The sequence below is a fragment of the Populus trichocarpa genome, chromosome 3 (genome assembly GCF_000002775.5).
Source record: "Populus trichocarpa isolate Nisqually-1 chromosome 3, P.trichocarpa_v4.1, whole genome shotgun sequence".
In the NCBI taxonomy this organism is placed as follows: Eukaryota; Viridiplantae; Streptophyta; class Magnoliopsida; order Malpighiales; family Salicaceae; genus Populus; species Populus trichocarpa.
The window spans coordinates 18090374-18117473 of NC_037287.2; the positions used below are offsets into that span (position 1 = coordinate 18090374).

At 35.6% G+C, this 27100-nt stretch overlaps 5 protein-coding genes across 6 annotated transcripts; 3 read left to right on the plus strand and 2 right to left on the minus strand.

Moving 5' to 3' along the window:
* The first annotated feature begins 807 nt into the window (after nt 1–807).
* On the plus strand, nt 808–3590 carry LOC127905069 (uncharacterized). Its single transcript, XM_052451297.1, has 5 exons — nt 808–1421; nt 1504–2058; nt 2282–2611; nt 2698–2908; nt 3243–3590. The coding sequence occupies exons 1-5, from the start codon at nt 907–909 to the stop codon at nt 3369–3371; spliced, it is 1740 nt and encodes a 579-aa protein (XP_052307257.1). The 5' UTR covers nt 808–906; the 3' UTR covers nt 3372–3590.
* Nucleotides 3591–7228: 3638 nt separating this feature from the next.
* LOC112326813 (uncharacterized) lies at nt 7229–9624 on the plus strand. The gene is made up of 3 exons (XM_024596597.2): nt 7229–7921; nt 8157–8445; nt 8788–9624. Exons 1-3 carry the CDS (start codon nt 7353–7355, stop codon nt 9019–9021), a joined length of 1092 nt encoding a protein of 363 aa, XP_024452365.2. The 5' UTR covers nt 7229–7352; the 3' UTR covers nt 9022–9624.
* A 369-nt stretch (nt 9625–9993) lies between these two features.
* On the plus strand, nt 9994–12294 carry LOC7496578 (uncharacterized). Of its 2 annotated transcripts, none has more exons than XM_002303764.4 (3): nt 9994–10150; nt 10371–10679; nt 12074–12294. In XM_002303764.4, the coding sequence occupies exon 2, from the start codon at nt 10389–10391 to the stop codon at nt 10662–10664; it is 276 nt and encodes a 91-aa protein (XP_002303800.1). In that variant the 5' UTR covers nt 9994–10150; nt 10371–10388; the 3' UTR covers nt 10665–10679; nt 12074–12294. The 2 variants fall into 2 exon arrangements, with proteins under 2 accessions (XP_002303800.1, XP_024453353.1); XM_024597585.2 differs by having other exon boundaries at nt 10039–10150; nt 10380–10679.
* Nucleotides 12295–12779: 485 nt separating this feature from the next.
* Nucleotides 12780–14061, minus strand: LOC7481232 (REF/SRPP-like protein At1g67360). The gene is made up of 2 exons (XM_002304652.4): nt 13735–14061; nt 12780–13651 (listed from the first exon to the last, which is right to left on the minus strand). The coding sequence occupies exons 1-2, from the start codon at nt 13978–13980 to the stop codon at nt 13202–13204; spliced, it is 696 nt and encodes a 231-aa protein (XP_002304688.3). The 5' UTR covers nt 13981–14061; the 3' UTR covers nt 12780–13201.
* A 4237-nt stretch (nt 14062–18298) lies between these two features.
* Nucleotides 18299–24441, minus strand: LOC7478324 (meiosis-specific protein ASY1). The gene is made up of 22 exons (XM_024597198.2): nt 24294–24441; nt 24096–24152; nt 23515–23611; nt 23343–23411; nt 23145–23237; nt 22851–22977; nt 22680–22749; nt 22489–22530; nt 21979–22107; nt 21769–21882; nt 21585–21627; nt 21434–21475; nt 20595–20719; nt 20449–20461; nt 20261–20337; nt 20090–20173; nt 19519–19669; nt 19351–19427; nt 19212–19269; nt 18942–19108; nt 18701–18838; nt 18299–18584 (listed from the first exon to the last, which is right to left on the minus strand). The coding sequence occupies exons 1-22, from the start codon at nt 24294–24296 to the stop codon at nt 18531–18533; spliced, it is 1830 nt and encodes a 609-aa protein (XP_024452966.1). The 5' UTR covers nt 24297–24441; the 3' UTR covers nt 18299–18530.
* Nucleotides 24442–27100: the final 2659 nt, after the last annotated feature.

Below are 27100 nucleotides of genomic sequence, written 5' to 3' on the forward strand. Positions count from 1 at the left end.
TCGTCTAAAAACCTAGTCAACAAATCGTCATTTTAACTTATCACAAACGCGATTTCAACTGTAAAAATGACATTATTGACTTGTGAGTCCATGGTGTTCATATGTAGCCAAAGAAGAGAACTAACTGAGTTCATTCTTCATTAGAGAAGAAAAAAACAAAATTTACAAATCACAAAACGCGATTTCAACTGTAAAAACATAACAGTACCTAAGTTATACAGTCCACCCTCTTTTATATAACGTTTTCTACGAGCATCACCAGCATGCGAGGTGGAATGTTGTGATTTAACTTCAAGAGAAGTCTTCCGATCCTCAAAAGATCAGCGGGTTTCCGAGGATTTCGACGCTGACCCAAATATACAGTTCCTTTTCAGCATTTTCCTTCCCTGTCTTCTTTCAATATTTTGTACCTCTCGAGGAATTGCTTCCGCAATGGCTCTCAGTGATGATTGCCAGCTCCTTTATGGAAATTTTCTTGGTTTCATAGTATAGCTGCAGAAACACATCCATTCCACTTTCATAATAAAACTGAAAGGAATATGGAGAATCAGAAAGTGGTGTGTATAAGAAAGAGTGTGGTGAGAGGACATAGGGAAATGAGGCTTTTAGAAATTTTACCTTCTCTGTTTCTCTGTTATGAGCTTTGTTGGTTTCACAATTGAGTTGCCTCTTCACATAAAATGCTTATTTATGTTCTTCAGCTTCACTGATGATCTGTTGTCCACAAGATTGAGGCATTTTTCCTGCATCAAATGTAAAAAGTTTATCCACATACAAGCTTAAGGAGAATATATGTCCATAATCTACAACTTAACAGAAATAACCGCTTTTGTAAGCCACAAATTTGGTGCTTCTCTCTCATAGAATACTCATTCAGCCCTCTCTCTCACTCCCAAAGCAAGAACAATGGCTCACAAAGATAACACTCAAATTGATCTTGAAAGTACGATGCTATTTTCAGAATTGGATCATTTCATTGCAAAATCACTAGAAAAGAGTGATGGCGGCTCCAAAGAAATCATCGCTGCCAAGTCCTTTAAGGTAGAAATTGAAGCATCAATTATTGCAAGAAAAAATCTTGATCAAGAAGTAAGGGCAAAGATTGATAAAGCAAGGCAATGGCTGAGTCAGAAGATGGATGAAGTCACGACAGAAGAAGATAGTCAAGAGAAAAAAGGGCTCATTGTTTCAATGCCGATTTCAAGCGATTCCAATCTAACAAGAAGCAGCTCTCGAGTAGCCAGTGGAGAAGCGCTGAATTTCTTTCTGTGCTTGCCTTCTGATCCTGAAGCAATGGCTGCAGACCACCATATGTCTTGTCTTCTAGGATGCTTTGAGCAACTGATGAATACTGTTCTTGGCGTGTCTGCTGAAATTGAGAGAATCAAGGCTGGTGTAAGTGCAGGCTTGGAAAAGGCCAGGTAGTTCTTTGGATTTCTTGAATCTTGTACATTATTGTACATTTCTAATAGTGAAATAATTTAGTTGCATAAAAAATAACAGGGAAAGTTCATTCGTTTTTAAAGAGGCCTTATCCGAATTGGATGAGTTTTCCCCAAATAGTTTACCATCAAAGACAACTGATATTGATGAATCCAACAAAGAAGACGACAATAGGAATGCATCTGATCATTCTGGAGAACAAGGAAAGGAACACGCTTTGCCTAGTAAGAAGCAAGATGGGGGAGATGCAGAAGAAGACAATAGGAATGCATCTGATCATCCTGGGGAACGAGGAAATGAACACGCTTTGCCTAGTAAGAAGCAAGATGGCGGAGATGCAGAAGAAGACAATAGGAATGCATCTGATCATTCCGGAGAACAAGGAAAGGAACACGCTTTGCCTAGTAAGAAGCAAGATGACGGAGAAGCAGAAGAAGACAATAGGAAGGCATCTGATCATCCTGGGGAACAAGGAAATGAACACGCTTTGCCTAGTAAGAAGCAAGAAGGTGGAGATGCAGAAGAAGACAATAGGAATGCACTTGATCACTCTGCGAAACAAGGAAAGGAACAAGCTTTGCTTAGCAAGAAGCAAGATGGTGGAGATGCAGAAGAGTATGCGTTAAATTTTTTACTACGTCTTTTGTTTAGTTTCGGGTCATATTTGAGCTTCTTTTGTTAGTAGTTTTTTTTCTTTTTTCTTTTTCCAGAGTAGAAAAGAACTAATTTCGGGTCATATTCTTCTTATAAATTTTGCACTCTATATATGGACTTCAGAAATGTTTGTCTTTTGTTGACGGAGTAGAAATGTCTTTCTCACCCTCTCTCTATCTCTCAGAATCACGAAGCCATTAATTCCTTCATCAATGGCTGACGAAGATAACACTCAAATTGACCAAGAAATTCAGAATCTTGTTAAGAAACTCGATGTGTGCATTGCAAAGTTTGATCAAAAGAGGCAGGTTTTACAGAAAGCAATTGAGTCAGAAACCGAAGCACTCAAGAAAGATCAAAGGGAAACCAGGGAACTAAGGTTGAATCTTCTTCACGAATCTGGTGCTACGAGCAGCAACATTGAAGCTGGAAGCCGGAAGATTGCTAATGTGAAGCAATGGCTGAATCAGAAGGCACTGATCAGTAGTGACACTAGTGGAGAACATGATCAGGGGCATGTGTATTTGCTCTTAAATAATGATTGTGTACCTTGAATTATATTAAAAGTCATAATATTTTCTGTCTTTTCTATGTTTCCAGCAATAATTACTCTGTGCTTGTTGTTGATGATGATCGTGATGCTCGAGACACCATTCAGAGATACACGATGCCAGTAGGGACAGAAAAGCATCGTGCAATGGAATTTCAAGAGGCGAAGAATGGGAAAGAAGCTGTTTATCTTCATCTTGCTGGGGCTTCTTTTGATCTCATTATTATGGACGATCAAATGCCCATCATGACTGGAATTCAGGTATATATTTTTTGATCAGTTTCAACTTATTAATGTTTTTAAAAACCCCATCCACATTATATATGATCATAATATAATGATAGTTTTTATGAACCACTAACTTGGTATAGTGAAAAGGAAACAACTGTCAGTCTGCAAAATCTTGATGAAATACAAAGGAACTCAATGAAATTGAAAGTTGATCCATCATGATTCTGAGGCCATTTTGGTTTAGTCTTGAAGCATAAAATTGTAAATTTCGTTTCCTGTATAAAAACTTCAACTGCCAATTAATGTCGTGATGTACATTTTATATGATATTTACATCTGCTCCTGATCATATACATTATGTCAGGCAACACAGCTGTTACGTAAGATGGGTGTTAAGAGTCAGATTGTAGGTGTCACTTCTGAGTCTGACCAACAAGCTTTCATCGACGCTGGCCTCAACACCTGCATTCGAAAGCCACGGAGTCTTGCATAGATCACTGCATTCCAACAAGCGAAGAAGGACTAATAGATCACAAGCTTGAGACTTTCTGGGTCTCCTTGGTCTGTGTTAGGTCTTTTTTTTCATGATCCTTTGATGTAGAGTTGAACTCTACGGATAAAGTTGTAAAAACGAATAATATCTGCGGTTCAAGTTGAATAAATAGCTTAAGCATAAAAAGGCTGCTAACACGTTCGCCTTCAGGTTTCTACACACCTCGTTTTGCGAAGCGTTAGCATACTTGATAACACATACAGAATTTTTCTTTTTACCAATGTTATTTTAGATGTCTTTGCCCCCTTGAGAAAAGGTCAGCAAGGCATCGGCCAGCACAATTCTCCACGAGAGGTCATTCAGTAAAATGAGGCAGCAAACTATCAAAATATCAAAGATTAATGAGTTATAAAGAAACAGGTAATGTTCTAATTTTTTTGAAAATTAGAGTTACGAAAAAACTGGAACTAATTCAAATGCACAGAGGGGACATTATACAAGGCATTTCAAACAATCATGTCAACAAAAGCATCACCTACTATGACAGAATTTATTAATCATCTGTTCACATGAACAAGCTGCTATGATCAACTAGCAAATAACGAAAGCATCTAGTACAACAGAAAGTAGAGCTTAGACAAGTACAATGGAAACATGATTTTTTATTAAATAAGGGAAAGGCTGAAAGAACTCTAAAGTCATCAATCTTTTCCGGTATTGAGTTTAATTTGAAACAATTGAGTGATATCAAGGTAATGGCAATATACAAGGCAGATGGCCCTAACCATGATTCTGGACGACTGCAAACATTTTGCTTCCACAGGGCACATGGCCAAATGTAATGTATGATGGGCATGTTGATCAGTCCACAAGCACCTTACAAGGACGACTCCCAGTTCTGGTTTATCTGGTTTGCTATTAATATTGTGGTCAGATGAATTTACTAATGAGTTCCAATAGTGTAGCTTTAAGGCGATCTCTTAAAGAATAAACCACAATAATACGATACAGCTTGTTAAAAGGGCAGCAAATGTAGGTATGTGAGTGTCATTGTGAAAGCTGCAGAAACTTATCTGCATTCATTCAGATTAGAGAGCTTAACGAAGAAGATGTTGTTGCTCTTCATGCTTCTTTAGGTTACATTCAAAGATGTATACATCGACCTGCTTGCTAATATTCTAACTCTTAAGAATTATTTCATGGAAGGTGTCCGTTTTTTTCTCATTTCTATGCTATGAACATGCATGTTCTTTTTACTTATTCGCATCTACTTCTTCAATCATAATTTCCTGATAGGCAACAATTATGTTCCTCGTAATTGGCATGGTTCCAGTTTTGATATTCACCATGGGATTCATAGAAGGAAACATGGGAGAATGAGGCTTCTGTAGCATTTAAATTTCTGCTATCCATTTGTTGAAAATAATACTGATGATCATAACCTAGCCATAAGTCTTGTGAGAACCTCGATTCCTTCTTAGCCTCCTGAAATGAAATTTAATTAAATTAAATTATTAAATTACACATTGCAAGCCTCCTCAGGCGCATATTTTTTATTCAGTAATACCATTCCATGTTTATGCTTGAAATCTTGAATTGTTTTATGTTTTTTATTAATTCAACCGTTTCTGTGTGGTGTTGGGTTTAGCACACTACCTTTTTACTTGAGACTTTTATGCTACGAACTATCTCCGCAACTAGTTATATGTCTATCTAAAAAACTGGTTGCCAGCACACAAGATTTTTCCTTCTTTTTTTTTCTTTTTTTTTTTATCTAGCTCGAACTGGGTGATGATTCTTGCCTCCGAAACTTGTAGAACATGTTTGGGAATTTAAATAATCTTCGAATGAAATTGGACGGCCGCAAATGGAAAGGAAGCTGTTGATAGTCTTTCGCGGTGGTTTCTTTCAGAAATGCATGTTTTTTTTTTTATCATAACTGAGGGACCTACTTGAATTAATTAATAAATTATGATACGGGACTTGAAGCAGGTCTCCATGTTTTCGTGTTTGTTGGTATTTTTTTTAAAATATTTTTAATGTTGAATTATATTAAAATAATATTTTTTATTTTTAAAATAAGTACTTTATCAAAAAATAAATAAATAATAATAATAATTTTAGCCTACGACTTTTGAGATAATCGCTCCTTTTCTCTTTAACCCAACAAACAATTACTCTTCCTCCTAAAACCAAAACTACAAATCATTATGGTACTTCATAATTCATCTTTTAATATTTTATTTCTCAAACTTTTTTTTTCTTTCTAATTTCTACCTTTCAGATTTTTTTCTTTAATATTTTATTAATTTTAAATTAATCACAGTAAAACCATAGTTATCAAACCCGGTTCGAAGGTTAACCCGGTCAAGAAGCCGGGTCCGGGATTTTATGGGTCAACCCGGGTTAACCCGGATCAACCCGAAAAAATTTTAAAAAAATTATTTAAAGTTAATGCATCAATATTACACCTGCCAAAGCTCAGCACATCAAGCAATACAAGTGTCCAAGTTGCAGTGGCAAGAGAGTTGGGGTTTAAAGTTAGATGCTGGAAGTCAAAGATGACATCATTTAGACTGTTTTTTTCTATAGTTTCCTCTCAAATGACTCCCTTACTGTATAGAAAGATTTCAATCAGAACACTACGCCACAAACCAAAAACAAACCACAGAAACAACAGCTTGCACCTACTTGCAACAGCTTGCATGCCCTCTACCACCACTGCTAGCGACATCACCATCTTGAGAGCCAACCCTTTTGTTCCCATCGACTATCAGACGACAATTCCTCGAATAATCATGGATTTTCTCTCCCAGAACCGGCCACAGCTTCCTTTTTCCAGGCCAAAGCAACTGCCACAGATGCCTGGCCACAGCTTCCCTCATCCATATCTTAGTCATCCCCTTGGCTTTTTGGCCAAAACTAGAGAGCCCCTCCTTCTTCTTCATCAGCCGCCTCCATCTCTTCGTCAAACCAGAGCCGCCGCCCACTGACACAGGAGACCAGCCCCACAGACGCCGTCTCCAGCTTCCCTCATCTCTGCTAAACCGAGACTCGGCTCTCTCTCTTTCGACCAGCCTCCAGCTGCCCTTTCCCTTCTTCTTCTTCGCTGCTAACAGCAGCTCATTGTAGAGAAGATGAAGAAATAAGAAGGGAGTTCGAAGGACAGAAACCAAATTTGAAAAGGAAAAAAGCATCGGGTCTCGTCCGGGTTCGCCCGGGTCATGGGTCAATCTGCCGGGTCGACCGGGTTTTTTCGGGTTGTTGTACTGATCGGTCTTTTAACAAACCTGAACCGGTCCAGCCACCGGGTCGACTGGGTCCCTGGTCGACCAGCCGGGTCGGTCCAGGTTTAATAACTAGGAGTAAAACACCTCAATTTTTTTTTATTTCTCAAAATTTTGTTCTCTTTATCTTTTATTTTTTACTTTCACCTTTCAAATTCTTTTCTTTTAATTTATATTTTAATATTTTATTTTTTTAATTAGTTGTTATAATCTTTTTCTTTCTTGTGCCAAAATTTCTTTTTATTTTCTTTTAATTGAATTTTTTATGGTTTTTTCAATTAATTTCGTTTGGTTTTTTTAAGTTATTATAGTTTTGTTGATTAATTTTAAGACTGTTTATTTATTTTTTTATTATATTAGAAAGTAAAAATCTTTTTAAAAAATAAAGTTTTTAAATATAGTTAAATTCATTACAAGTAAGCTGCAAATCACGGGTCGGCTTTGTATGTTACCATCTCAATTTTAATTTAATTTAATTTAATTGTAATATATATATATATATATATATATATATATATATATATATATATCCTCTTTTATATAATAGCAAGTTAGCAACCAACACCTCTCCCGCATGTGAAAGAACCATTTCTCCTTAACAGAAATAACTGCTCTTCATTTGGCGCTCTCTGGAAACTCACCAATTTCGGCCCCTCTCCCAAAAGCAAGAAAATCAAGAAACATACATCAATGGATGGCCACATATCACACTCTCATTGAACATGAAATCTCTCACATACTTGAACAGCTGAGTTTTTGTCTTGGAAACTTCAGTCAAAGGATGAATGAATCTCCCAAGGCTCGCAGAGAAGTAATCCAAATAATAAGGGAAGGAGCTAGAAAAACCTCCCAAGAAAGTTCAACCCATATGTTAATGGCTGACGAAACCTCTCAAGTTTGTTATAACCTTGAGAGTACCGTTGCAGAACTGAATGATTACATTACTGAAACTGGTCGAAAGATGATTGCATCTGCCAATGTGTTCACGGAAGGCATCGAAGAACTGAAGAAAAACCGAGAAGAATCCTTAAAGTTATTCAGTGATTTAGTGATCAATATGAGGGGCATTGGTCGTGGAATAAGCCTTCTTGAAGCACGCAAAAAGATTGCTTATGTGAATCGATGGCTGAAAGAAAGGACCGTTGTTATTGATGAAACCATGAAAGAGGAACATAGTGCAACTGGATTTGATCAAACTACTGCTCCTGGAAGGGAGCAAGATGTGCTTGGTTTGGGGAATGGTAGTGAAGAAGACGCAGAGGGGTAGGTGTTGTAGTTTTTATCATGCTTTCGCTTTTGGACTGTAGAAGGTAGAACTTGCATCTTAATTAACCCTGGTTCTCTTTTGATCCCAGAAAACTGCATTAAATTCCAATATCGCTACTATAGTTTTAGTCTTGGATCATATCGTGGGCTCTCTTCAGATATGGCTTACTTTAAAGTTCCAAGATCGTGTAAAATTAATTCTAAGAATTGATATCCATTTTCATGTTCACAGAAGCCGAAAAGAGAAGAAACCGGGGCATGAAGAGGTCAAGAGCAGCTCACAGGGTTCAAGTTCAACCGCTAGCGACAAGTTCTCTGTGCTTCTTGTGGAATATGAATCTTCTGATCGCTTATTCAACAACACGCAGATAATCGAGTTTGGAAGGGAATATAATCTTGGGATGGAAGTTAAAGTGGCCAAAAGTGGAGAAAAAGCTATTTATCTTCATAGTCAAGGGGCTTCTTTTGACCTCATTCTTATGGATATGGATATGCCTGCTCATGTAACGAGTGGATATGAGGTATAGTTTTTTGACCTTCAACTTAAGAGAATATATTTTCGTAGCTTAAGGCAATCTCTTAAAGAACAAACCACAACAATACGATACAGCTTATGAAAAGGGCAGAAACTTATCTGCATTCATTCAGATTAGAGAGCTTAACGAAGAAGATGCTGTTGCTCTTCATGCTTCTTTAGGTTACATTCAAAGATGTATATACATCGACCTGCTTGCTAATATTCTAACTCTTAAGAATTATTTCATGGAAGTTGTCAGTTTTTTTTCTCATTTCTATGCTATCATGAACATGCATGTTCTTTTTACTTATTCGCATCTACTTCTTCAATCATAATTTCCTGATAGGCAACAACACAGCTGCGAAGCTTATTTGGTGTGGAGAGTAACATTGTTGGTCTCACCTATACGTCAGAGTCTGAGGAAATAAATGAGTTCATTCGAGCAGGCCACCTAAATGGCTGTATTGAAAAGCCACTGACTGATGAAAAGATTGACTCTCTCATTCCTATTCCGGAAGGCAATAACTTACCCACAGCAGGAAGACAAAGGACTGCTCTATCCATGAGCTTTATGATTTGAGTTTTGGGTGTTATAGTCCATGCTACTTTCTTGTAGATGTAGGAGGATAAATGAATTGTTGAACCAAATAAAACAGTCAGGGGAGAATAAAGACAATAGTAGCTACAGATCGATAAGCTTCTATTACAGATTTGGCTAATCAGGAATCTAGGAGAGGTGGCTACCTTGACTGGAAATTGTCTGTGCTGTTTTAGCTATTGTGCTTTGTCTCCAAGAACGGAAAAAAAAAAAGCCGAGGACAGGACTTCTTAGAAGTTCTTATGGTAGTTGTCGTTACACGCATAGATTTGAGCATTGCAGAAATGAGTGGAATCTACATCTGAGAAAATTAGGCCATGATCTTTTTTCTTTCTTTCTTTTACTGGTAATGATGAATACTGTATCAGAATCTTGCTACCAGAAGACTTCTAGTTCCTGCTCTCCTATGTTCCACCTGATTGGCACGGTTCCAGTTTTGAATTTCACCATGGGATTTAAAGAAGGAAACATGGGAGAATGTGGCATCTGAGTTTCTTCTATCCATTTGTTGAAAATGATACTGATGATCATAACCTTATGAGAACCTCCAATCCTTCTTAGCTTTTGTATACATTAGGAAAGGTCTAGCCTACTAAACAACACAGAAATGATAAGCGAAGAGATCCCAGACATTACTAAAAAAAAAAAAATTAGATGTTTTTTTATTTATCAATTATTTTGATTTTTTTGTGTGCAAGTGATTTTCATGTGTTTTTTAACGAGTCTAATAGAAAGGATGTAAATTTGAATAAGTAATAGTTCAACTACTAAAATCTTAAAAAATAACAATAATTCGACTATTGAAATTAGAGAGAGAGAAAGCTCAGCAAGTGTAAATAAAAACAAAAAGGGAGTAATACTAATAGCTCAGGGGTTTGTACGGACTGGCCTAAAATTTGCGTGATGACCATTGCAGCCTCGTTTCTCCTGGGCTCATGTCATCATCTTTTCGTGGGCTTTAACAACGTATGACTCAAAGGGCCCTGGCCCAAATGTATCTTCCAGCAAGTGGTATCATTAACTGGTTTCTCCCTAGCTCTCATCTCCTCAACAGTCAATCGGAAAACGTTGTTTGTTACTTCGCGAGGTCTAATCTCTGCCTGCTGAACAGGTAATCTCTGCCATCAATACTTTTTATAAGTTGATTATTAATTTGGTTCTATTAGATCGCTTTCATTATTATAAATTGATTGTTAATTTTGGTAGTTCTAGGTTCTTAAATTGTATACCTATCAGGTCCAAATTTGGCCAGAATACTTGATTTGGGTCTGCTTTGAGGGAATTCATGAACTGGGTTTTTTAATTCTGTGCGTATTTGATTTGAACGTTAGGTTTTTTAGGAAGAGAAGATGGGGTTTATCATGGAATTTGCTGAGAATTTGATTCTGAGGTTAATGGAGGATCCAAAGGAGAGGGACCGGAAGTTCAGGGAGCGTGTATATGCAGTTAAGGATCGATGCCAAAAGACCAAGGAAATGTGGAGCTATCCTCTTCGCCCTTATGGGTTTTGGACATTTGAGCGCCACAATGCGCAGCTTGCTTGGGATGCTAAGATTAGCCAGGTACCTGGTCGGAGGGACCCCTATGATGACCTCCTTCAAGATAGTTATGGCTTCCCCAAGTGAATGAATTCACTCAAGGTTTGTTTTTCCAGTTCTATTGAGTTTAAATTAGATTGGTTTTATGTTGATATTTGTGGGGTGAGGAGTATGTTATGCTGAATTATTAATTGAGGGTGTTGTGGTATTTTCGTTTTGTTGGTTTTGTGCTCCAATGTTTTCTTGGATTCATGTGGCGTCAAGTGTTTTATTGAATGACATGGTTGTTGCAAAGTATATGATCGTGCAACGATAGGCTTTTATTTTCAGGGGCATGGAAACTAAGGTGATTTTCAGTTTACTCTATCTTAGAAGATCTGCAATTTGAGATAAATTGTCACTTAAACTCAATCAAAGAAGCTTTTTGCTCTAGAATGAATGACTTTTGTAACTCTTGATAAATATATCAATTGCTTTGACAATGAGAATATGAGATTGCTTGGAGGGGCAATGATGGCTTAGCTATTGAAAATGTAAGAAAATGCAGTAATATTTTAATCTCATGATGGATTTGTTGGCGTAAGACTATATTTTCCTTCATTTGATTTCACTATTTGCATGCATGCACTTTTTATCTCTGTTTGTTAGAAGGGATAAGCTTCATGTCTATTCTAATATTGCAATGTTTTGACAATGAGAATATGAGATTGCTTGGAGGGGCAATGATGGCTTAGCTATTGAAAATGTAAGAAAATGCAGTAATATTTTAATCTCATGATGGATTTGATGGCGTAAGACTATATTCTCTTTCATTTGATTTCACTATTTGCATGCATGCACTTTTTATCTCTGTTTGTTAGAAGGGATAAGCTTCATGTCTATTCTAATATTGCAATGAGTTGTTTAACTCTTTTTTTTTTTTAATTGTTTCTTTGCCTTTTGAGGATTGTAACCAACAATTCAAATATAACTGATGTTTAGCTTCATAATTTTAGTTGAAAGTAACCATACTGCTTGCTCGTAGTGGAGTTTGTTTGTGTGGAATACCAGTCTATAATACATTTCTTATTCTTAGGTTTTTATATATTTTGAATATTTCTATGAGATTTATTGCATCTCACCAGATTTGGGATGAAGCAGCATAGATTATGTGTTGGAACCTTGAAACTGATTTAGTGGTTGATTGGAAAGGTGCACAGTGTGTGAAGTTATTCAATTTTTGGTATTTTCCATAGCAAATAAAAGTTATTTTTTCTGTACTTCTAATTATGTATGGTGCCGACTTCATCCAAAGCTTCATCTTCTGGGTTATTGCATAGACTTTGTTAAAGTGAAACCTAGTTTATCATCTTATCAAGATATATGTGGAAGCGTATTTTATTTGAGTCTCGTGGAGAACTTTTTTTAAAAAAAAACCTTCCAAGTCTAATAGAGAACCATAACTGACTTGTTTGATCATGCGATCAGTACTCATAAATTTTGTCCCATTGATGCAGAAAGTTCATTTTCCATTAGCAGACTGACAAGAAGCTTTCTTGGAGAAACGAGTGTGGAGATTGATGTTTAAGCTCTTTTCTTTTTCCTGTCTCACAGTCATGTATTCTGTGGACTGTACGGATGTCAGCTGATTTCGTAATACCCTGGATGTCCGAGACTTGTTCATGAGTTTGAATAATTGCCCATATAACTCGTCTATGGAATTGAATGTTCATGATTACTCCTATTCTTCTTACTCTTTCCTCACAAATAAATTCCCTCCGGTGTTCTTGAACTGGGTCAGTGAAAGTTTTTTTTATTCTTCTTATACCTCGGCATTGTTCCTGGATTTTCCTGCCATCTTGCTACTCTTCCTTCGTGGGGGATGGCATCGACAGAGTAACTAGTTAGAATTTGTACTGCAAGATAATTAAGAATAACAGATGCAACTGCTCCTAGTGATTCTTTTTAATAATGTTCAGATTTCAAACCATGAAGACGATTTCTGAGATGTTTATTAGCCTGTTCATCATGCTGTAAAACCTGCTCTATGCCATCTCTTCACGATGGAACAGAATATTTTGAGAACTGAAGCAGTAGGAACCTACGCGTTCTCTAATGAAAATAGAAGCGACGTAAACTTGAAACCCTGAAGCACACAGGATCTTTATCCTTGTTATATAACGCAAAGTAAGATGTACTGAAAAAGCATACCACCCATGAAGCAGCATCCAATTTAAGGCTTTATTCCCACACGAGAACCATATCTGGCGGAAGGCAAGCACCCACTGCTTTAAACAAGACAATGGCAAAACGAAACAGGGTCCAGCGAGCCAGCCCATCAGGCCAGAGGATTCTAGATAAAAGGGAGCATATCCTAACGACATAATCTAATACAGTGCTGTAATCTACGAAATAGATACGAGATAGAATTACAAAAAACTCACATCCATTGATATGAGAAAAAGGGTCCGCTGAATTAATTTACATATTAGCACGCAGTTCATATTTCATCCAACACCCTCAAACCCTATCAGATTTACATATTAGCACGCAGTTCATGTTTCAACCAACACCCACAAACCCTATCAGATTTTCACCAGCCATGCTACTAGGCTAAGGATGCCCTTGCACGAAATGCATTTTTTTTAATCAGAGTCTGATGAACTCGAATCTTTATGTGCAGTTGCATCTTCTTTCTTCTCTGCCTCTTCTTGCTTGAATGCCTTCGAGATCTCCTCAATCGGAACCACTGGCAAGTAACCAAACACTGTATAGCCCTTCTGGTTCATCTCCTTGACGAAATGGTTGTACTTATCTGACCAATGCGCAGCTGCTGGAACAGCCACCCCTGCAACTTTGTGGACAAAGCTAAACTGGTCGAGTTTAACCCACACCTTCACAGATTCAGTGAGGAACAAATGCTTAGACTCTGTAGCTACATAGTGCAAAGCAGCGCGTGGTCCTCCTGCTTGGAATTCATTCGCAAGTACTTTCGCCTTTTCTGAAGCTTTCTCAATCAAATAGTGTGCTTGGCTCACCACTTGCTTCGCAACAGGAGGAGCATGCTTATCAAACTTGGCTGTTGCTCCATCTACCTGCAGACATAGAAAGAAAAAACCTCAAGAATCAAATGAGAAAAAAAAGATGACCATGAATCAAAATGGGATGAAAAGATTACCTTGTGATCAAGAAAGACAAGAAGATGATCAGGGACGCCCTTGAGTTTATCATAAACAGGACTCACCACAGCACTAACAGTACCCTCAACAGCTCCAACGGGAGATCTCAAAGGCCCGGAGTTACGTTTCGCATAATCATAAAGATTGGAAACGGAAACCAAAATCTGAATCGTAGCTATCCTCACAAACCCTAAGTGCTTCAGCTCTAAATCTTTCTTACTGCTCTCTACCTCCATCATCCGCATCAAGATTTGTCTACTTATTTGTTTCTGATTCTTTGCGGTTCTTCAGATTTTGGAGTATTTAGAGTTTAGAGTCAGGTTTTGCGTTTATCTATATAGAAAGGAAGGGAGTGTGATTCGTGTGTGAGTGAATCTGATTCGTAAGGGTGATCTGACGGTTGAAATGAGATCTAGATGGATGGTATCATAACGTGTCCCCCTTCTTTGGATCCAGATTTGATGAGGATGTGTGGGGTCACGTGGTGGGGTCTAGGAGGAGGCTTCGTGAAGGACACGTGGTTATGGGTGGAGTGGTGGAGGGAGGAAATATCTGGGAAGCTGCAACAAAATTTCGTGCTTGGCTAAATGCGCCTTTAGCTGCCCTTTTTTGGTTGGCTGTTGTGGAGCATTGCTTTGGACAAATGGGGTTTTGTACTTCCCATGACCGACAAATTTACTAAGTATTTTAAGAAAAATAAAAAATAAAAAATGTTTCAAATTAATTTTCTTTTTTTTTTCTTGGACATTCAAGGGGTCCATAGAATATCTACGGAAATAAAATATATAGATCCCTCTTCCCAAGAGGCGACCCTCTCCTTTCTCACAATATATACAATATAAAAATTTGATGAACTAAAATATATTAGAATTGCGTACAGCGTTAACTTAATAAAGAATCGTCAATATATGGTGGTCAGAGGATAAATAGTCAGGAGATAATGCATCATCATTGATAAGCGAGAAAAGTTTTAAAAATTTCTTTTTTAAAATATAACTTAATTGATATTTTAAGTTTATTATTTAAAAATTATCAATTTAAAAAAAATTATTTAGTTACTAATTTTAAAACTTGTAAGATTAGTAAAAATACATATAAATTACCCGAATATTCGTATTAATAAAAAAAAAATTAAAGCAAGTTCTGAGCATAGCAGAAATTTACACGTAAGATTATGATTTGATTGATACACCATCCATGGCATTTTCCCCCCGTTGAGGAAAGAAGAAAATACCAGGCTATACTTGGAAATCCAAGCTAGCTAAACAAGCACGCATGTAGGTAGGGGTGAGCATTCCCGTAATTCAGATTAAAAAATATTATCAATTCATAACTTTTTTTGAATTTTCCGATTTTTTTTTTCAAATTTTCTAACCCGAATTATTTTTTTATTCTTTGGATTATATTTTGAAAAATTGGAGTGAATCTCCTTTTGGCTCCGATCTTAGTGACAAATTACTTATATATTTATGAATTGAAAAAAAAAATATTTTTTATTTCGAGTAATTTGGATTTTCTTGAACTCTTACCCTCTGTTCTTTAAAATTATTTTAGAGAATTCCGGAACTTCTTATTCTCTGAATATTTTAAAAAACCTTTACTTGAATAGGTTCAGAATTTTCAAAACTTTTTAAATAATAGGCTTCTTCCTATATATATAGGGGAAACTTACTGACCCAATAATCTAATCTATATCAATAATTGTTTGATGCTCATAATTAACCAGTAGTATAGCATTTTACCTATATTTATCAAGGAGGATGGATTGAGTAAAAAGAAGTGATAAAAAAAAAAAGGATGGATAACTTACTATCCATCTAGTTGTTTAGCTAAAAGAAATGGGAAGTATAAGAACAAATCATCTAAATTAAAAATTACAAAGATTATTAAAAAAAAAAATGGTAGTGGTCAATTCTTCTTTTTAAACTAGAAAGGGTTGGAGGGATCCCTCATTTCTTTAATTAGGTCTTAATTTATCCTTATTATCAAACTAAGAATCCGCGTTCTTAAAAAATAAAAAAAAAAAATTGGTTAAAATTTAATATGTTTTGTATGTTTTAGATCGTTTTGATGTGCTGATATTAAAAATAATTTTTAAAAAATAAAAAAAATCATTGGCATGTATTTCGGCATAAAAAATTATTTGAAAAACAACTGCAACCACACTGTCAAATACTCTCTAAGTATACACCTAATTAATTAATGAGATTACTAAAAACCTAGGTCATGAAAGGTCTTCCAAGGCTATAAAGGATTAAAAGGATGGTAAAGTTGGATTAGAGCAACTGCAAAATCTACAAAAACAAGTTTCTTTATATAGGTTGGGGACCCTCTAGTATCTAAGTCAGTGTAGATTGGAAAAAAAGATCTTGTGAGTGTGTGTGTTTAGTTATAAAGCAGTGTTTAAGATTTTAATAATAATACGAAGAAGATCTTACATTAGAAAAGAGCACACAATTTTGAACTAATTAAGAACAAAGACTCATAAGTGGCTTTGTAGGATGACTGAGATCTATAGGATCATCTTCCTCATCGATCGAGGAGTGCAGCGTGGAAGTAAGTTTAATTAGGTGGTAATGTCATTATCTTTATAATTCTATCTCCTTTTGGATTTATTTATTTATTATCTTTTAACTCTTTATATTGATATGTAAGTGGGAATTAACCTGAGTCTAGCTGTATAGGTGAAGTGGGTTTTTTCAAACCTAAACACGTGAAGAAAAAGGTCACAATACAGTCTATTTATAGAGTATATTTAGAAACGTGGTTGGGTTTTTTTTAAAGTATTTTTTATTTAAAAATATATTAAAATAATATTTTTATTATTTTAAAAAATTATTTTTTATATTAGAACATTAAAATAATTTAAAAATACTAAAAAAATATTAATTTAAAATAAAAAAAATTCTAAAATTTTTAGAAACACGAGTTATCCCTAATCTTTCGATTCCAAGCTAGACCCTATATATTCAACTTAGGTTTCAGAAACCTCTTGTTCTACCCAATAACAGCACCCTAAAGTGGTGACACTCTCTCCTACTTTGAATGCATTATTTTACCCTTCCCTGTTCTAAAACAGAGTTGTCTTTATAGTTAGAAGGTAGGGGAGGTAAGGCAAACAGAGAAACCACTTGTTTTACCCAAGAGTTTCTTAGTTATCAGTCTTAGAAGAAACCAAAGATGTCTAAAACTGAGAGAGAAAAACTGGTTTTTTGCTCAAAGATATCTCACACAGAACGTCACTCACTTATAAGAATATTGAAAGTTTCTGTCATAAAGGGCCTTTCAAATGATGTAGAGGGTTGAAAGGGTTGTAAAGTTGAGTTAGTGTAGCTACTATACTTTTAAAACAAGTTTCTTAATTTATTGGTTCGGAGATCCACTAATTAATGCTTACCTCAGTTTAGATTAAAGAAAAATATCTTGTGAGGACGTGTGTTTAGTTATGTAATAGTATTTAGGGTTTGAAAGAGAAAAAAATGATCGTATTTTTCGATTTAATGATGTTTATATAGTTTTGATCTCGTATGAGTGTATTTATACAAGGCCAAAATGAATGATATATTTGCCACCCACAATTTCAAACTACTCGAGGAGGATAGAGTATTAAATTATTAATAACAACAACCAACCACTCTCAAAGGTATTATTGTTACGGGTGGCGTAGGTTAAACATAATTGAGGGCCACTATTGAATCACTTCTTAGGATGACATGTATTTGAGGACTGTATCTATATTTAATGTGTGTACTGGAACTACCGACAGCTAACTGAGGACCAGTCGGGGTGCCAGCGGGCATCTCCTTAAGCCTGTTTTCTTTCACAAAGGGGGAAAATACCACCTGTCAAGGGTTAGGTTACTCAGTTTGAGCTGGTGGTTTCGTCCTTGAGCCAGGACCCAGACTCATTAACGGGACTTTGGACCTAAATCCAACCCTATCAACACCCAAACCCTCCCTCCTTGCTCACCCTTTCCGACAAAAATAGCGTTGAAGTTTATGCAACCATTTGCGAGTCTTACCAAGTCATACCACGACTAGAATCTTCCTAATAGGCCAAAATATTGCGAACGCCCATGGTCATCATCATTGTTGTCGTTGGAGGTGAGCCATCCCACATATTTTCTTGTTGCAAAAGCCAAAAGGTATGAATTTGGCCGACATGACGTTGACATTTTAACTCCTTTTAACTCTTGCATTTTTTATCCGCAGCACTACTCCATTAATTAGTAGACAAATAACAAAAGTGACCATATATTATTATATTTGTTTTGAAGAGAAACTTTTCTAATTCATAGACCCAATTGTACAAAATTTGCATTGTAGAGTAAATTGAATTCCCTAATTAGCTCGGTTTACCATACTTACAGGGAACCCTGTATGAGCAACGAAACACACTCTAACACTAGGAAAAGTGCAGCAAAATGCATGGGCCAGCAATTGACCGCCCCTACATTACACGTGAACTACCGAAGCTCTTTGGGCAGTTGACAAGATGATCAGAGCTGTCAGCAGTGGTTATGCTGCGAAGAAAAAAAAAAGCAGCACAAGAGCTCACGAGGTGTGTGGGCAAAAGCATCCACCAGGAAGTATATTGTTCATTCATTATTTTATAAGCCCGTAAAATACAAATGTAACGGGCAAAAGCATCCACCGTTATCGTATTAAACATTATAGAGATATATGTAAACTGTAAGTTGTTGTTTTCATCATTTGTGCTGTGGCCTTGAGAAAAAGTTACTACTATTCTGAAGGAGTGGAGAGTAAATTTGGTGACTTCAAACTCTCGAAGCCTTTCAGACAACTTGAGATTTCTGGCGCTTCGTGCACTGAACAATAGGCTCCTTGACCTGCAAAAAATATACAAGTCCCATTGTATCGGTAAAACAAGTTCGGTGGTTTCAATAGGATAGTTCCATGCAGGTAAGAGCTACAACCAGTTCGTGGTGAGGAAGTTGAAGCATACCGTGCTCGTCTTTCTGGACCGCTTATCTTGAGAGGATCTGCTGCAGATAACTGTATCTGCCTCGTCAAGGTAATTTGTGTTTCCATTTGCTCTGACATTCTCCTTTCCTGGAAAAAAACTCTCTCTTGAAGCAACAGGCTGCACAATTACAAAAATAAGTCATCGTTAGTCAGCTATGGAACGGAACTACTGCTGCGATTTGTTGATATGCACAGAGGAGAAACTCCACATCTCAACTAACCTCAGCCCTGCTTGTAGGAGTGTTTCCATGGTCCCTTGTCTTTGAGATAGTCTGATCGCACCTAGCTGATCCATTCTGATTCATTTCTGATCTGATCACCATGCGTGTAAGATCTGAACCGATGGAGTGGAGAACACCACATGTTGAGCCATCCTTGTAGTCATTCCCTGATAGTTAAAGAAACATTATATGGTAGCAGTTCCTAGTATTCAGACGGAGTATAAATAAAAGAACCAAAACTAAGATTCTCGGAGAAGTTTGAATAGGTACCCATTTTCTGGGATTCTGGATGGTTGGATTTTTTATATGGTTGATTAGTATCAATGTCCTGCTCAACACAAACGAGTTAAGAAAAGAACTTTACATCTAAATCAGAGGCAGCGGTTAAATAATGATCACAACAAATCACCATAGCATCATTGCCCAAGGCTCTCCTGACTTCCATAAGCTTCGTTTCAGTTAGGCTGGAATGAATGACACGCTTGCCTATAACAACACAGGATGAATGGCAAGTACATCAGCAATAATTTGGTCCTCAAACTATAAACAGAAATAGCTTTTGTTTGAAAACACGCACCTAGCCCTCGGTTTCCTTTGGCTTCAACATACCCGTCTCGGATCATTTTTTCAAGTAACTTGCGCGCAGTACTCTGATTGGCTTCTCCGGCTAGCTTGTTCTGTAGCTTTGAAATTGTCACATATTCCATTGGAAGCACATGATACAAAGCCTGAAATCGGAGAAGTCAAATGAGGACATGTAATGTGGACAAGTTCAAATCTAAGATCGTGCTGATTAATCTTAAGATACAAAGATGGCTAATCATTTTATAAATACTCTTCGCCAATCTTGCTGTTCATACACAAGCAATAAAAATAGAGTTGAACCAAATCATCTCAGTTTTCTTATGCACACAAATTTTCTGGGCTTCAACTGATAGCTGGTCTGTTAGCATAGCTCCAATTTCAAGACAACATTTAAAGTCAATCAATACAGGAATTGCTCAAGACAACATTTAAGTCAAACAGCACACGAATTGCTCAAGACAACATTTAAAGTCAATCAATACAGGAATTGCTTTGATACGGTAAATACCAATCAATGCAGGGTCTTAATAGATCCAAAGAATCTGATACAGAAGAAAGCTCACCTTCATGTACATGCGATCTTCAGCCTGAGGAGCTTTGTCTCCATCAATTTCCTCTTTCACCGCAGTGAACTCATACTCGAAGGCCTGACATGTCACAAAAAGATAAGAAGCATGAGCCAAACTTAACAAGTAGCCAAGTAACAGAATTTTAACTAGCAAGAAAAATAGAACCTTCTGCTTGATTTTGCTGTAAGTATCTGTTCCAATTTTCGATAAAACACCTTCCTCAATGAGTTTGCCCATAATTTCTGAAATCCAATTAAAGAAGAATCAAAACAGACTAAAAACTTGATTGAAGAAAACCAAAAGACGCAGTAATACCCTTTCCTCTTTTAACTTTAATTAGAAAGTTGAGTTACCTTCAATCAAAACCTGCATTAGCAAAACAAAATAAACTGTCGGGTCTAAAAATTGAATTCGTTTGCCATTTGCACTTAAATCTTTTTCCTGCTTTGTTCAAATTGAGAAATTTGAAGGAAAAAAAAAAAGAAGAAGCAGCCCTTACCACTGAGATATCTGGAAAATTAGAGAGAACGTCAGTAAGTTCAATGGTATCAAGATGGTGGCTTATAATCCAGTCTTTCACCCTGGCCAATTGTTGCTCATCTTCCACTTGGTCCTGTGTATCATCTACACAAACATACAACAGCACATTAGTAAAAGGCAGCCCTAACCCAGTGATGACTCCAATGGCCATGTAAACCCATAAATTACTTCTGAAAAGGAGAGAAGGAAAAGAAGTAAAAATGTTAAAAAGCTAACTTAAATATCATTTGCCCAATTTTTCATTTTTTGACCTTGAAAATTTCGTATTTGTTTCTCATGTCCCATTACAAGGTGAATACGGTTCTAAGGTCTTATATTTAAATTGAAACTTTTACCTTCGTCAACCAGGCCACTGTCTTCCTCTGGACGTTGCTTCAATATGACTATACCCACCTTGGACTCCATTGAGTCAAATGAAGCATTTGCCATCTCAGAGTAGAGTTGCTAATCGACAAACTCGCACTCAAGTGAGACAATATGCTTATCTAATCTAATGAAAGCATAAACACGGTAATGCTTGGAAATCTTAATTCATTACATATATTAATCATCGTAAAATCCGACGTATCAAATGGTAAGGACTGTGACATTGATGATGATATTGTGAAAAAACTAGCACGGCCTGCTTATATTAAACCACAGCTTTGAGTTGGGAATAAGATGGTATATTTTGAGATATCGTTATTGCTAAATCTAATGTAAAGAGCCAAGCGGATGACAATGGTGAATTGTATGAAGGCAGCCGATCCAAATATCCTAAGAAGTTCAGCCATCTTATACTTAAATTGAAACTTTTACCTTCATCAACCAGGCCACTGTCTTCCTCTGGACGTTGCTTGTCTGTCAAGATACGCACTGATTATTTATAGCATCAAAATCACCAAGGACAATTACTGGTAATAGAATGGATGGAAATGAAACGATGGCCAAAAGGAGTTCATGTAATTACCTACTGGTGCAACTATGTATTGGTCTTCTTGTGATTGGTTAACCTGGAATTTATAACAAGTTTGTAACAGTTGTGTAGATAGCCAGTCATTTAAGGTCACTTAGCTATCATTTCCGTCAACTAAGCTCACTGGAACCATAGAGTGGCAATTAAAACATAAAATTAAAGAGTATTGTAAATTTACCTCAGTGCCAGATTCAGAATAACCATCCCTTTCTACAGAATCAGCACCTAAGCTCACTTCATCATCCTCCATATCATCATTTTCATCCTCGCATGGATCAAGCACACTCTTCACCTGTACATGTTACCATTCAAACAAAAGTCGGCATCAAATATGAACCATGGCTTGGAATTTCTGGTCACAGGAAAACACGTAAGTTTGGTCCCTTACCTTGAGTGCTAATACAAAATGCTTGCTGTTGACATTGCCAACCTCCATTTGCAAAGGATGCTTAGTCCATGCATTATGGGCTTCTTCTTCTGTGCAGCCCCTGAAGAATGGAGGCTCATAATCTGCTGGCTGCGAAGTCATACAATTTGTATTAAAACACTCTTTCCTTGTGTTCACATTCATAATTTGGGAGGTGAAAAATATTCTGCAAAGCTCTCTATAAGTCCTTCATCAAATATTAAATGCCATTTGACAATTTATTAAAAAGAATTCACATGCATTGTAAAACTTATAGATGCTAAAGCTGTTTCCACAAACATATCTAATCACCAAAGCAGCAGTCTGAAACAAACAAACTTCAATATGTGGAAGAGAAACCACAATCTCATACATCTCTAATTCCCCATTTAGTAAACTAAGAAATTAGATGAACACGTCGTGAAGGCACAATCCTGGCTCAAAAGTGTTAACTGATTAAAACCAAATCTAAGAATGCAGGTAAAGGCATACCGTCACATCATCATAGTAGACGAGCTTCATCAATATAGCCCGCTGAAACAGAAAACAGATAATCATCTTGCAGTTAATACACTACTACTGTAGCCAATCATCGTCTAGGCACTTGCACATTGAAAAAGGTGACCAGCTTGCTACAACTCATAAAAAACAAATACTTATATATGGTTGCTGAAGGATTTTACCTCTTCAGGCATCTTATCCAGAGTTCTCATCAACTGAACCAGTGTTCGGACCATTTTACAAGCAGAACTTCTGCATTTTATAAATGTCCCGTCATTTTCTTAAGAACTCATAAGTTTTCACACATTGACGGAAAGAGATTCAGAATTAAGAAGAGATTTCACTTCAATCACCTCATCTGATTGGGAGTAATTTCATTTTTGGAGTTATACTTGAATGTTCCTCCTTGTTTCTTGTTTCCAGTGCGATTGATATTCATTGAAACCTCTTGACTCTCAGAATCAGAATAACTGAAGGAAACTGCAGAAAAAGAGACACCATTGAAATCCCCCAACACTACGTTCAAAGTATAAAAAGAAAAGAAAATACAGTCAATTGAAGAGCATCAACAATCAGTTATTGCATACTTCCCTCCCATTCAAGACTTTCCACATGTACAGTATCATGAATAAAAAAACCTCACTTACATGTGTACTCCTCGATCATCGGGCCCTCTATAGTCTCGCACACACAGAATAGAAGTGTCTTTAGGTATTTTTTCTGTAATGCATCATAGACACCTAAAAAATAAAAAGAAAAGGAGCAATATAGTAAAAAAATTTACAAGATAAAGAAACAAATCAATAAAAAAACAGCGAATAATTTAAAGATAAAAAACAACATGCCTTTCTCCATCCAATCAATCAGTCTACGAGACTCAGCATCCATGGGCATCAACTTCTTAATCTTCATCTCTGCTTAGTGATTTCATAATTTCAGAGAAATTCACCATATCATATTTCATATTTAAAAGCAAAATTAGAAAAGAAAAGGATCTGAGCAGGAGAAGGAGATTACCTAAAGCAGGGACAGACTTATCATTGAAATACTTCTCTGGAAACAAGCCTCTAATGTAACTGATATTGAATATAGCAATACGAAGCAGGTTCCTTGTCTATACCACAACAAATAAAGAAACGAAACCATCAGATAACATTAGATCAACTTTTCGTTAACAAAAACAATTAGCATATGGTACATGAGTGATTTCGCGGCTAATGATCATCAATTACTCAACGCGTCGTCAAATAATTGTGAGATCTCGTGATGATTTGCTGTGTTAAGCCAAAATCGAGCTCAGAGTTTCGTCTATGACTCATATTTGAGAAACATAAAGGTTTTTCTAACCTGATCTACTTGATCAAACAGAAAAATAAATCGGAAAAGAGATTTTTCAAATTTTATCCAAACAGCACCTTCAAATACGAACAAACAAGCTTCACGAAACTTTCTTTAGACGGGCTAATCACACTAAATAATCATGAATTTAGAAGAATAAACAACAAACAAGTACACTCTACTGAAAATTTGATAAGAAAACAACAGCTCAAAAAGTGAAACTCGCATTGTGAAATCGTTGATATATCATATATGTGTACCAGAAGAAGAGAATCTTGCTCGGTGATCTGCGCTTCTTTCACTTTCTGTGCAACAACCTGATCGAACACGAAACGGAAATATTAATCATTCTCGCATTTAAGAACAAAACGAACGATAAAGTGAATTAGAGAAACAAGAACTCTCGAAAATGAAAGAGTTGAGACGGGGTTTTAAGATTTTTTTTCTTTAATGATCACCATTGTTGTTGAGTTTTTGGAGAAAACTGAGAGAGCTAGAGAGGGGGCTTAAGGCGGTTGGTTTTTGAAATTTGAAACTAAGTGAAGAAAATGGTAGATAGTGGCGCCAGGGAGAGATTTTATTTTAAGGGGTACCCCTTGCCGTTTTAAAAAAAAGAACGGTATGAAATTTAACCGTGGTTGGGGGTAGATACAACCTGTGGTTAACTTGGTGGCATCAGGCATGCGAATGACGTGAACGGAGGGACATATTTTGTTAATTTGTTGAAAATGTAGGGGTAATCTAGGGAGACGGTCTGCCACGTGACTTCTTAAGAGTTAAGACTGGCTATGCAAGAAGAGTGGTAACAAGAAATGAAACGGAAAAGCGAAAGTGGACCCCATTTGTAACCGCGCGCGCGTCTTGCGTTTTACGCCGGTGCCTAGAGGTACGTACAATTTTACAAGGATTGCAAATATGTACAGTGCCATGAATCTAACCGCCGTTTTATGAATTTTTGAAATTTTTTTATTCGTTAAATAAATTTAATATATATATATATATTATTTAAATATATTTACAATTAAAAAATAATATCTACCACAGCCTAAATCTAAAAAACTTCAATAAACTGTAATGTATATAAAATCGACTCGTTATCGAATAAGTAAAGTCCCGTGTAAAATCCATTTAGTGCTCACTCATCTAACAATCCGCGAAATTTGTTTAACCTGATTGCTCCATCAAATTTAATAAATTTAAACGTAGCCAGATAAGTCTGTTGCATTTCTTAATCACCATGCATTTGGTATGTTTAACAGGATATTTATTAGACTGTGTTGCACGTGTATCTGTTTTATATACGATCATTGTCGTTGCTACTAGTGATGGACTATACATGTACTTTAATGAATTAATATACAATCAAATCTTGACATCATCCATCTAGTTGAAAAGCATTGCTAAAATGTGGCATGGAGGAACTAATTGGGACTTTTCCGAGCATGGGTTTAAATTAAGTGTGTGTTTGGTAATAATGTTTTTTAATTAAAAGTATATTAAAATAAATTTTTTATATTTTTTATATTTATATAATTAATATATTAAAATCATATATATATATATATATATATATATATATAAAAAGTGACGTGGATGTTCAAAACCCAACAAATTGGGCACAGGCACAAATATCTCCATTGTCTAGCTTCTTCTTGAACTTCATTCCCATAAAATGTTTCACTGTAAATTAATTAAACATGGAAAAGGATTTACAAACTCTAGGTTTAGGTAGTGTAGTGTAGAATATGATGTTTTTTAAAGTATTTTTTATAGTGTTTTTATTTAAAAATAAATTAAAATAATATTTTTTTATTTTTAATATTATTATATCAAAATGATTAAAAAAATACTAAAAAAATATTAATTTAAAAGTTTTTAAAAATCAAAATTTAAAAAAAAAACATTACCCATTCGGTCTTCCAAATGATACCTTAAAATCCAAAGGTTACCGAAATTCAATCAAAACAAGATCAAAACGAAATCATTGAATTTAAATTAAAATGATTTTGAGCGTGATAAAATGCAACAATTTAATTCCCTTTTATTTTATCTATTTTACCTAATAAAAATTATTAATTTTAAAATAAAGTGAACATGAAATTCAAAAATATGGGAAAAGTTTTGTGATGCTCAATTTATAACAAGTGAAGTGACATCCTAAAAGCTATAGCCTAATTGTTAATTAATATGTCATGTTATCCATCCATATTAGTAAATCTAAAACATCATCGATCCTGTTGTGAAATAATTAAATGGAAACAATTAATTTCCTAAATAGCCAAATTAATGTAATTGTTGTTAGATGCTTTTGAAGTCATTTCTAATTTTATTTTGGCATATTGCCTTATTTATTGAATCTTTTAATGCATTATCAACACGAGAAGATTAAAATAAACCTTTTGAGGTGTGGAAATAATGGATCAAATTTTGAGTTCGATTATTTCTTCATATCAAACTTATTTTATTTTCTTATAACTTAATTGTATAACTATAATTATTATTTTTAAAAGGTATATTAATCATCATGATCACCCAATTATTACTATAGAAATGAGAAAAATATATAAAAAAAATTATTCTCCTACTTATATTGCTAATTTCTTACTTTTCTAAATGAATCAATTTTAAGGAGGCAGTATCTCAACATAAATAATTAATATTAATATGGATTGGGTGTACACATCATGGGTAACCCAAATCTATCTTCTTTTTTCTATATAATCAAGAGAATCATTAGCACATCTTTCTTTCCACAGGCGGAGGTATGTTAAGGGCTAGGGTAGGCTTTAGCCCAGGTTAAGATTTTATCAATATTGTTTTACTAGTTTTATATATAAAAAAATTCATAATTCTTGATTGAGTTCTCAAAAAATTCTGAAAATTTATGTGAAGCCTTCTAATATGATGCTTTAACTCGGGTTAAAATTTCAGAATTTTTTGAGAAATTCATAAATTTGATGAAAAATCACAATTTGACCAGTTTTACGTTATTAGGCATAATTTTCAATTCGACTATCAGATTGAGCTGAAATTTTATGAGGGATCTTAAAGTATATTGAATAAAACCTGGTTAAAATTTTAGGATGAATGGAGCTTGGTAGTACTAACAAAAAAAAACCGTCAAATAAAAGCAAAATGACTCATTAAGAGTAAAATGGTTATTTGCCATTAAAAAATAAAACAAATCAGCTCTTACTTCCTTTTATATGTTGCCGACTGGGTAGAAGCAGAATAGAAAAATAAAGAAAAGAAAAGGTTAGAGAGA